At 44.3% G+C, this 12,171-nt stretch overlaps 1 protein-coding gene across 1 annotated transcript in view; it reads left to right on the forward strand.

Moving 5' to 3' along the window:
- The window catches only part of TMEM67 (transmembrane protein 67), a 624,701-nt gene that overhangs the window by 72,962 nt on the left and 539,568 nt on the right, over positions 1 to 12,171 (forward strand). Inside the window, 3 exon segments of the mRNA XM_029591688.1 lie at positions 10,272 to 10,327; positions 10,330 to 10,340; positions 10,440 to 10,514. Of these exon segments, the coding sequence (XP_029447548.1) occupies positions 10,272 to 10,327; positions 10,330 to 10,340; positions 10,440 to 10,514 (142 nt within the window).

Genomic DNA, 12,171 nt, shown 5'->3' on the forward strand with positions numbered 1-12,171 from the left:
TAAGTTAGACAAATTTTATTAATACTATTTTAAAAGAAGGATTCTTTAAGCTACATATTTTTAAAAAATTGAAGCCATTACTTCATGCTAATGATTTTAGAATATTTTTACAGGCCTTGATTTTATCTAAACTATGTTATTACAATGCTCTGTTTTTGGGTCTTCCAGCATCCTCAACTCGTCCACTACAGTTATTTCAAAATTCTGCGGCCAGGCTATTAACAAATGCTAAAAGATATGACCACATAACACCAATTCTGAAAGATTTGCATTGGTTGCCCATTTCATTTAGGATAAAATACAAGGTTTTAATGTTAATTCACAAGACAATCTATAATGAGAATATTGAATGGTTCAATGCTGCTTTACTCCTACACACTCCTCAGCGTAATTTACGTTCTGCAGGAAAAGGTCTACTTTTTCATCACCTATATACCATGTTATACATTTACCGTATTTATTCAACTATGTATGTGGTTCCACCCATATTTTAGTCAACCCTCCTCTTGTTCTTTTGTTTCAGCACTGTTCATTGTAAAGCCTATACGCTGTTGTTATGTTATGTGTAAACCGATGTGATGTTCCCAACGAATGTCGGTCTAGAAAAACTTTAAATAAATAAATACTAACAATACCATCACCAAGAACTGCACATCTAAAATTAGTAAAGGATATAGCGTTACCCATGGCAGGGCCTGGTGTATGGAATGAATTACCATCTGAGTTACGGCTGGAAAAAAATACACAGTCTTTTAAAAAGAACCTTAAAACCTGGTTATTTTTACAGGCTTTTACTTGATATTTTAAAGACTGTTCCAGGCTCATATTTCATTTTGTTTTAATTTTATTTGTTTCTGATGGAAAAATGTTCTATTGTATTATTGTTTTTTTTTTTTACTATTATTTAGTAGTTTTAAGATATGTATTATGTATGTATTTTATTTTTTTGCTATTATCTATTGTACACCGGTGTGAAGCTATCACGAATGTCAGTATAGAAAGTAAATAAATTCATCAAACCGTGATGTGCCGGTATCGCTCGTGATAAGGCCCTACCGCATGTGATACACGACGGTACAATGCAAATCAGGGGAAGGGGAGGAGTGTGGGTGGGGTTTGGGTTGAGTTATGTTCCGGCAGCACTGTGGGCCATAATGTTTTTTACATTATCACTGCAGTACTGTGGGAAATAACTACACCTTTTCCTGTGGCGCTATGGGTGCAAAACTGTGCGGCCCAGCTGCAACCACGGTGGGTGAAAACGCACCGCCGCGATGTGGCAGGCTGCACAATTTCGTCTCTCCGGCCCTAGTTTGTTGTGGAGTTCATGAGCATAGGGTATAAAATTCTGCTTATTTAATTTCTCTAGGATCCATTTTTAGGTAAATAGTATTTGTTTTATGTAGAGTTTATTTTGCTTTTTTTTTTTTTTTTGACTCAATAACATTGATAGGATGTGAAGATGGCTTGCTGCTAACTGATCATGGTGGTTTTCCTATTTAGTGACTGACATAGCACACTTTTTGGAATCAACTTTTTTGTTTACAAAAGTAAAATGAAGTTGTAATAATATTAACATTTTCCTGTACGTACCTGGATCAGTCCAGATCGCTGGGTTATGCCTCCCTTCCAGCAGATGGAGACAGAGAAAAACTTGTGAGGCACCCCCTCTTAGTCTGGTGTGCCACCTGCGATCCTTCAGTATTTTTCTGTCTCCAGCAGATGAAGTTGGCTGAACCTGCAGTCCTGATCCTTTAAAAAAAATAAAAAAATAAAAATTTATATTTAGAGAAATAAGGTTGTGGTACCTTTAAATTGTTCCTCTGGCTCTATCAAGTTGCTTTAAAAAAAAAAAAGAAAAAGATTTTCTTCAGGAGGTGAGCAGTGCTAATACTCCCAAGGCTCTCCTTCTTGGTAGAGGTACGGCTGGGGTTAGTGACCCAGGGAGCCGGATTGCCCGGAGCTGGTCCTGTTGATTGGTGAGTAGGGGGATTTACCAGTGGGCGGGTCCCTCCCCCTAGTACTCAGAGACTATCTCATTCCTCGGGTGCGACCTGTGCCGGGTTTGCTGTCCCAGGGACATCATTTCTATTTCCCCTGGTTGACTGGTATTTTTTTTTTTGTAAAAAAAAAAAAAAAGCAAATGGACGTTGTGGCCAGGTTTTTTCATGGACCACTAGAGGGACGACTTATATTTCAATTTTTTCATTCGCAGCGCCAGCCACGGATGCTGCGGGGAACTTGTTGCTCAGCATGCGGGGAGCCGGCAGTGCGGCTCTCCCGTGATGCCCTGTGCTCAAGGTGTCTTCTGGGCGGGGAAGACCGTTGGGGGCGTCCAGGAGCAGCAGTGGAGCGTCTGTCTCGCGGTCCTGAGGTGCAGGGAGGAATTTGCATGCTCGGAGGCTTCAGGCTGCCCTGTCCCCAGCCAGCGTGGGAACAGCGGCCATTTAGGCTCCACCACGCGCAGATCCAGGGCTGGGTGCAGGGGAAGGGGAATTCCCTCCCCTGCTGTCCCCACCGAATCTAAGCCTTGTCAGGCCTTGGAACGGGGGGCCCGATTCTCCTCCTGATTTGCACCCCTCCCCCGGGGGGAGTGTTTAAAGAGGCAGCATCCATTTTCATCTTAGTTTATTCTATTGCTGCATAAGGCATATATGGAGGCAGAGGCTGGTTTGCCGCCATCGGACCCTCCTCCAGCAAAGATCGCCAGGCCTTCGGAGGGCCAGGAACCCTTCAGGGTTCGGACGGTCCGCGGAGGGTTCTAATGAGGTGGGGACTCGAATTCCAGTTCAGCCAGATCCCCCATCGCAGGACCGTCTTCTCGGGGATGCGGACGAGGACACAGATAGGTCCGCCTCAGTAGAGTGAGATGATCCGCGAGTCCTCAGATTGTTTATGAGAGAGAGGAGCTTGATCCCTCATATGCTGACGGACTTGGGGATTGATGCTCCGCAGCCAAGTTCGGAGCCTTCCACTGTAGATCCCGTCCTCTCCGGGCCTCGAGCCCCTCCTAAGACTTTTCCTTTCCACCCGATGCAGCTTCAGCTCATGACCAGGGAGTGGGATGCTCCAGAGGCCAGTCTCCGAGTGGGTCAAGCTATGGAGAAAAACTACCCACTGCAGGAGGAGTCTCTGGCCATCCTTGAGGTTCCTAAGGTGGATGCAGCCATTTCAGCCGTCACTAGGAGGACGACCATTCTGGTGGCAGACACTGGTCCACTTAAAGATCTTCAGGATAGAAAGCTGGAAGTCCTGCTTAAACGGATTTTTGAAGTTTCGGCACTTTGTGTCCGGGCAGCAGTCTGCTGTAGTCTCATGCAAAGGGCGACCCTGAGATGGGTGCAACAGCTGCTCACTTTGCAGGAGCTCCCCCCGGCGGAGGCGGAGTGGATGGGGGCTGCCGTTGCATACACTGCAATGCCTTATATGACATTCTTTGTGCTTCTTTGCGCACGATAGTTTCAGCAGTTTCGGCTAGGAGGCTCCTGTGGCTCCGCAACTGGTCCGCGGATGTTTCCTCCAAATCCCAGTTGGGCAATCTTCCCTTTAAAGCAAAATTCTTGTTCGGAGACGACATGGAAGCTCTTATTAAATCCTTAGGAGACAACAAGGTATACAGGTTGCCAGAGGACAAGCCTAGACCTTCCCGGGCCTTTGGTTCGGATCCTGCTCGTTTTCGGGGGCAGTGCCGTTTTCGTAAGGGCAGAGCCCCTTCCTTTACTCCACGTTAGCCGTTGATGAGGTCGTAGACTTGGGCTCATTCCTTTTGTGGCCGTAGGCCTTCCCGGGACGGAGGTCCTCAGGGATCTTCCAGAGCCAAATTTTCTCAATGAAGGTGTTATGACCCATGCCTTAGTTCCAGTGATTGGTGGCCGCCTTTCTCTGTTTTTCGAGGAGTGGGTCAAGATTATGTCGGACCAGTGGGTTTTAAGCATCATCGAACACGGCTGTGCTTTGTATTTTGCTCGCCCACTATGAGAACTGTTTTTGATGTCTCCCTGCGGGTTCCCATGCAAAGCGAACGGTGGTAAATCAAACCCTGTGTCGGTTGAAAGCCCTGGGGGCCATTGTTGCGGTTCCTCCGACGGAGTACGGGATCGGCAGATACTCAATATATTTCGTGGTTCCCAAGAAAGAAGGCTCCTTCCGCCCGATATTGGATCTAAAGAAGGTGAACAGGGCGCTTCAGGTACTCGTTTTTGCATGGAAACTCTCAGCTCAGTCATTGCGGCCGTCCACTCCGGTGAGTTTTTGGCTTCCTTAGATCTGACGGAGATGTATCTTCACATAGGGATCCGGGAACATCATCAGCGGTTTCTAAGGTTCATGATCTTAGGTGAGCATTATCAGTTCCAGGTGCTCCTGTTTGGTTTGGAGATGGCTCCCCGCGTCTTCACCAAGGTGATGGTGGTTGTAGCAGAGGATCTCCTTGCAAGACTGGAAGATTGGGCATTGAAATGGCAGATGAAATTTAATGTGGACAAGGCAAGGTGTTGCATATAGGGAAAAATAACCCTTGCTGTAGTTACACGATGTTAGGTTCCATATTAGGAGCTCCACCCAGGAAAAAGATTTAGGCATCATAGTGGATAATACTTTAAAATCGTCGGCTCAGTGTGCTGCAGCAGTCAAAAAAGCAAACAGAATATTAGGAATTATTAGGAAGGGAATGGTTAATAGAACAGAAAATGTAATAATGCCTCTATATCGCTCCATGGTGAGACCGCACCTTGGATACTGTGTACAATTCTGGTTGCCGCATCTCAAAAAAGATATAGTTGCAATGGAGAAGGTACTGAGAAGGGCAACCAAAATGATAAAGGGGATGGAACAGCTCCCCTATGAGGAAAGGCTGAAGAGGTTAGGGCTGTTCAGCTTGGAGAAGAGATGGCTGAGGGGGGATATGATAGAGGTCTTTAAGATCATGAGAGGTCTTGAACGAGTAGATGTGACTCAGTTATTTACACTTTCGAATAATTGAAGGACTAGGGGGCATTCCATGAAGTTAGCAAGTAGCACATTTAAGATTAATTGGAGAAAATTCTTTTTCACTCAACGCACAATAAAGCTCTGGAATTTGTTGCCAGAGGATGTGGTTAGTGCAGTTAGTGTAGCTGGGTTCAAAAAAGGTTTGGATAAGTTCTTGGAGGAGAAGTCCATTAACGGCTATTAATCTAGTTTACTTAGGGAATAGCCACTGCTATTAATTGCATCACTAGCATGGGATCTTCTTAGTGTTTGAGTAATTGCCAGGTTCTTGTGGCCTGGTTTGGTCTCTGTTGGAAACAGGATCCTGAGCTTGATGGACCCTTGGTCTGACCCAGCATGGCAAGTTTTTATGTTTAGGCGGGAGGGAATTTTGGTTCATCCCTACCTGGACGATTGGCTCATCCGAGCAAAGTCTGAGGAGCTTTGCAGGTCAGCGGTTCGTTCGATTTTGCACCGTCATCACTTTCTTGAATGGGATGTTAATTTTGCCAAGAGTCCAGTTGGTCCCGTCTCAGGTCCTGACCTTTTTAGGCGCTCAGTTTGACATGTCGGTCGGCAGAGATTTTCTCATGCAGGAGCGGATCGACAAGCTAATGGTGCAGATTCGGCGACTAATGTCCCTACCGCTACCCTGGGCTTGGCATGACTTGTAGGTGATTGGTTCTATGGCGTCTACGCTGGAGTTAGTCCCCTGGGCCTTCGCTCATATGAGACCTTTGGAGAGGGCGTTACTTTCTCGCTGGGGACCCAAAGTGAGAAGAGTTTCAAGTTCCATTACCGCTCTTGGAAACTGCCAGGTCCGTCTCGGTTGGTGGTTGATTCCAGCCCACTTGCAGCGAGGTATGGACCTGGAGGAACCTCAGTGGGTGACTGTAACGATGGATGCCAGCCTCTCCGGTTGTGGGGCGTTTTGCAAATCACAGGCCGCACAGGGATGATGGACAGATCAGCAGGTGAAATGGTCCATAAATTGCTTGGAAACCAAGAAGCAGTACGCCTGGCGTTACGCAGTTTCCTCCCCCCTTGGGCATCATCGATCAGTGCGAGTTTTGTCCGACAATGCGACAACGGTGGCTTACATCAATCGGCAAGGGGGAACCAGAAGTCATCCGGTGGCCGAGGAGGCGGACAGGCTAATAGTCTGGGCGGAACACCATCTTGTCCGCCTGGCGGCTTCTCACATAGCCAGAGTCGACAACGTCCAGGCGGATTTTCTCAGCCGCCAACAGCTAGATCCTGGAGAGTGGGAACTTTCCGAGGAGGCGATGCATCTCTTGACTCATCGGTGGGAGTGCCTCGCCTGGACCTGATGGCGACTCAGAGAATGCAAAGGCAGTCTGGTTCTTCAGTCGCAGACGGAACACGGGGCGGAAGGAGTGGATGCTCTGGTCCTTCCTTGGCCTAGCGACATTCTGCTTTACATCTTTCCTCCCTGGCCGTTAGTGGGCAAGGTGTTAAGGAGAATAGAGGTTCATAAGAATATAAGAAATTGCCATGCTGGGTCAGACCAAGGGTCCATCAAGCCCAGCATCCTGTTTCCAATAGAGGCCAAACCAGGCCACAAGAACCTGGCAATTACCCAAACACTAAGAAGATCCCATGCTACTGATGCAATTAATAGCAGTGGCTATTCCCTAAGTATACTTGATTAATAGCAGTTAATAGACTTCTCCTCCAAGAACTTATCCATACCTTTTTTGAACCCAGCTACTCTGGGCAACAAATTCCAGAGCTCTACTGTGCATTGAGTGAAAAGAATTTTCTCCGATTAGTCTTAAATGTGCTACTTGCTAACTTCATGGAATGCCCCCTAGTCCTTCTATTATTCGAAAGTGTAAATAACAGAGTCACATCTACTCGTTCAAGACCTCTATCATATCCCCCCTCAGCCGTCTCTTCTCCAAGCTGAACAGCCCTAACCTCTTCAGCCTTCCCTCATAGGGAAGCTGTTCCATCCCCTTTATCATTTTGGTTGCCCTTCTCTGTACCTTCTCTATTGCAACTATATCTTTTTTGAGATGTGGCGACCAGAATTGTACACAGTATTCAAGGTGTGGTCTCACCATGGAGCGATACAGAGGCATTATGACATTTTCCGTTCTATTAACCATTCCCTTCCTAATAATTCCTAACATTCTGTTTGCTTTTTTGACTGCTGCAGCACAATGAGCCAACGATTTTAAAGTATTATCCACTATGATGCCTAGATCTTTTTCCTGGGTGGTAGCTCCTAATATGGAACCTAACATCGTGTAACTACAGCAAGGGTTATTTTTCCTATATGCAACACCTTGCACTTGTCCACATTAAATTTCATCTGCCATTTGGATGCCCATTCTTCCAGTTTTACAAGGTCCTCCTGTAATGTACCACAGTCCGCTTGTGATTTAACTACTCTGAATAATTTTATATCATCCGCAAATTTGATAACCTCACTCGTCTTATTCATTTCCAGATCATTTATATATATATTGAAAAGCACCGGTCCAAGTACAGATCCCTGAGGCACTCCACTGTTTTACCCTTTTCCACTGAGATAAATTGACCATTTAATCCTTTTCTCTGTTTCCTGTCTTTTAACCCAGTTTGTATTCCACAAAAGGACATCACCTCCTATCCCATGACTTTTTTAGTTTTTGTAGGAAGCCTCTCATGAGGGGACTTTGTCAAACACCTTCTGAAAATCCAATTCACTACATCTACCAGTTCACCTTTAGCCACATGTTTATTAACCCCTTCGCATAGGATCTGTCATTCTCCTAGCCCTAGAGTGGCCTCGGAGGACGTGGTTCGCAGATCTGATCAACTTAGCGGTGGACGGTCCTGTCCGGCTCAGTCATCTTTCGAATCTTCTTCGACAGGGTCCAGTATTTTTCGATCAAGCGGCTTGCTTTTGTCTAGCGGCTTGGCTTATGAGAGGAGGCAATTAAGGAAGAAAGGTTATCCTGATTTGGTCATTTCCACCCTCCTGCAAGCGAAAGGTGTGTACTTCGCTACGTATGTTCGCATCTGGAAGATTTTCGATTCCTGGAAGTGGTGTGTTGAATGTGTCCCTGCTTCGCGCCTCCATTGTTTCATATTCTAGCATTTTTGCAGGAGGGATTGAAGAAAGGCTTGGCCTGTAGTTCTCTCAAGGTTCAGGTGGCGGCTCTGGGCTGTTTAAGGGGTAAGACTGATGGGATATCTCTTGCAGCTCATCCGGACGTGATGCGTTTCCTGAAAGGGGCTAAGCATTTGAACCCCCCGGTCTGACCAGTGTGTCCTTCTTGGAATTTAAACATGGTTCTCCTTTTGAGCCTTTCAAGCGTGCTACTTTAAAAGCTCTAACGCTCAAGATGGTTTTCCTAGTGGCTATCACTTCGGCAAGGCGCATATTTGAGCTTCAGGCATTGTCCTGTAGGGAACCTTTTCTGCGGATTTCAGATACAGAGGTGTCCCTTAGGATGGTGCCCTCTTTTCTACCAAAGGTCGTATCGGCATTCCACCTGAATCAGACTGTGGAGTTACCAGCTTTCACAGCTTAGATCGGGAATCCCCTCAGGCTTGAGATTTAAGGAAGTTGGATGTTCGGTGGATTCTGCTTCGATATTTGGAGGTGACCAATGCTTTTAGGTTATCTGACCACCTTTTTGTCTTATGGAGTGGTTCTAAGAAATGTCAGAAGGCATCCAAAGCTACTATTGCCCGATGGTTGAAGGAAGCCATTGCCTCGGCTTATATATGTCACGGACGTGCAATACCAGAAGGTCTGAATGCTCATTCCATCAGATCTCAGGCGGCATCTTGGGCTGAGAGTCAGTTTGTTTTCGCCGCAGGAGATTTGTAGAGCGGTTACCTGGAAATCTCTACACACTTTTGCTAAACATTACCATTTGGACGTCCGAGCTCCGGATGTCGACTGTTTTGGCAGCAGTGTCGTTCGAGCGGGACTCTCCAGGTCCCACCCCATTTAGGGTAGCTTGGGTACATCCCAGCGGTTTGGACTGATCCGGGTACATACAGAGAAAGGAAAATTGGTTCTTACCTGCTAATTTTCGTTCCTGTAGTACTACAGATCAGTCCAGATGCCCGCCCTGGATATTGTAGGCTGGAGAGTCCGTTCGGTGTCCTATTTGTGTTTTTCATTCTGTAGAATATTTGGAAGAGGAGATCAAGATTACAGCTGACTATCAAAGTACTCCCTCCTTGTACATAGTTTACACAGTTTTTTGTTAAGCTACTGTTTGATATAGTCATTGGTTCTTGGGATTGGTTTTATGAACTCCACTGGCTACCCATTACACAAAGAATCCAGTATAAAACCCTCACCCTCATGCACAAAAAAATAAACAACAACAATATGAACTGGCTAAACAACGGAATACATCCTTACCCCACACAAAGAACTCTCAGATCCACCAACACTGGCCTCCTAGCCATCCCCAATCTCAAATCTGCACACCTCAACGTCACCCGCAAACGAGCCATAACAATAGCGGGCCCCACCTTATGGAACTCCCTCCCCACCTGTCTCAGAAATGAACCTTCATTGCAAGTCTTCAAAAAACACCTCAAAACATGGCTGTTCTTAAAAGCTTTCCCACCTGACACGTAACCTGCCCAAATGCAACACACCACACCCCCTACACAAGCATCTCGCGTCACCATCTTCCCTCCCTTGCACTACCTTCCTCCCACCTATCCTCCCCCTTTCAACCCTCCCTGCTATCCTTAACCATAAATTATCCTCATCAACAAGTCATTTATGTACATATGTTATATACTATAATCAAATGTTCCATGTAATCCTGTTATTTGTTATAATTCGTTATATTTATTACAATGTTATAATTTATTATATTTATTACAATGTTATAATGTAAAATAGGGCTGTTACTACCCTATTCTTTTAGTTATCTGGAAACCGATGTGATATCTCGATCGAACGTCGGTATATAAAATAAATAAATAAATAAATAAATAAAATGATATGTTCATTCTGCTATGGTATGGATTATACTGAAAGATCGCAGGTGGCACACCAGACTAAGCTGGGGTGCCTCAGAAGTTTTTCTCTGTCTCCATCTGCTGGAAGGGAGGCATAACCCAGCGGTCTGGACTGATCCGTAGTACTACAGGAACGAAAATTAGCAGGTAAGAACCAATTTTCCTATTTATTTCATTTTGGAACTTCTGAAGTTTTAACTGCAGTGACTTTTACTTATTCTTTATTGAGAAATATAATAAAAACTGTTTTAAGTTTTCATCATTTGGTTCTTTTCTGAATGCCCTGCATTATTTAGATGTGTCAGGTGTGACCAGACCTTTATCAATACAAGCAGATCATGTGACTGCAATCATCAAATATTTTGGTAAGCATGACAGTGATTCATAATGCTTACTATCATACCAGTTGTATATTGAAATTTGTTATAAAAAAAAAGGTTTTAACTTGAATTCCTCTTTTATAGACAGGAGGCTTGTGTTTCAGCATTACAGGAAAGTTTCCTTCAAAAGTAGTTACCACTGTACGTTTTGGACAGTTAGTAAGTAAAGTGTTTTACCCTTTGTTTATTTATATAAGATTCCTCACTTTCTTCAGATACACAGGCTTGCGATTGATACAAGTGAAATGCTTTTTAATAGTTCATAGCAATAATTCATTTCATCTAAAAATGGAAAAAATTTTGCATACAGTGGCTCAAAAGAATTTAACCTCCTAAAAAGTCAGCAGATTTGTGTGGATTACAAATGACACTTACAGAGCGTGTTCCAGACACTGTTGTAACCAGTATGCTCAAAAGTGCATTTTTTGTAAAATAAAATAAAAAACTGAAAAATGCCTGCTTACATAAGTATTCAATGCCTATGCTATGGAAGTTTCCAGTTGGCCACTACTGTGAATTGTTAAAGTTCAGCGTTTCTGGATAAAAGACCCTCTAATTCTGTACCATTGGTCAGACTGTGAATCTGAAGGAAAGCTGTAAAAATGAAGACCAAAAAGCATTCTAAGGAAATTAAAGATAAAGTTATAGACATTCACAAGATAGGAAAAGGCTACAAAATAATATCCAACTGCTTGGATATCCCAGTAAGCACTTTTGGATCAATTGTGAGGAAACAGAAGCTGCACCTTATTACCCAGACACTGCCTAGACAAGGCAGTTCCTTAAAACTCAGCGTCAGAGCAAGAAGGAGACTTGTGAGGGAAGCCACAGAGAAGCCAACAATCACTTAGAAGGAGCTACAGAGTTCAGTGGCTGAGACTGGAGTGGAGGTGCATCAGTCAATCATATTGTGAGCTCTACATACAACTGGCCTACATGGGAGGATGGCTAGAAAGAAGCCATTACTGAAGAAACCCCACATCAAGCATTTGTAGAGTTTGCCAGGAAAGCATCAGAGTGATCCAGCCTAAAATGTGGAGAAAGTTTTATGGTTAGATGAGTCAAAACTGGAGCTCTTTGGCCAAAATTCAAAACACTGTGTGTGGCGCAAACCTAACACTGACCATTCCTGAGCAAGCAATATCCCAACTGTAAAGATTTAAGGTGGCAGCATTATGTTGTGCGAATGCTTTTCCTCAGCGGGGGTCTGGGCATATGTTAAAACTGGAGGCTGGGGATCAATGATGCAACATACAAGGAGATACTGCAAGACAACCTGCTTCAGTCTGCTAAAAAACTAAAAACTGGAAGAAAGTTCACCTTTCAGCAAGACTCAAGCACAAGGCCAAAGCAATACAGGAGTGGTTGAACAACAAAAAAGATGAATGTTCTACAATGACCAAGTCAAAGTTTAGATCTCGATCCAGTCAGAATCTGTAGCACTATTTGAAATTGCAGTCCATAAGCGTCATCCAACCAAGTCTGCAGTCCATAAGAGTCATCCAACCAAATCTGCCAGGAAGAATGGGCAAAAATCACTCCCAAACAGTGTGCAAAGCTGGTAGAAACTTACCCCAAAAGACTGAAAGCTGTTATTGTAGCAAAAGGGTGTTCTACCAAATACTAGTCTAAAGGGGTTGAATACTTATGCAAGCAGCATTTTTCATTTTTTTAATTTTATTTTACTAAACATGCAGAGTAATAATGAGTTGTGACTTTGAAAATTTACTTAAGAGCATTCTGGTTTTGCAGTAAACATACAGTCTGGAACAATCTGCATAAGCGTCATTTGTAATTCGCAAACATCTAATGACTT

Source organism: Rhinatrema bivittatum, chromosome 2 (genome assembly GCF_901001135.1).
Source record: "Rhinatrema bivittatum chromosome 2, aRhiBiv1.1, whole genome shotgun sequence".
Classification (NCBI taxonomy): Eukaryota; Metazoa; Chordata; class Amphibia; order Gymnophiona; family Rhinatrematidae; genus Rhinatrema; species Rhinatrema bivittatum.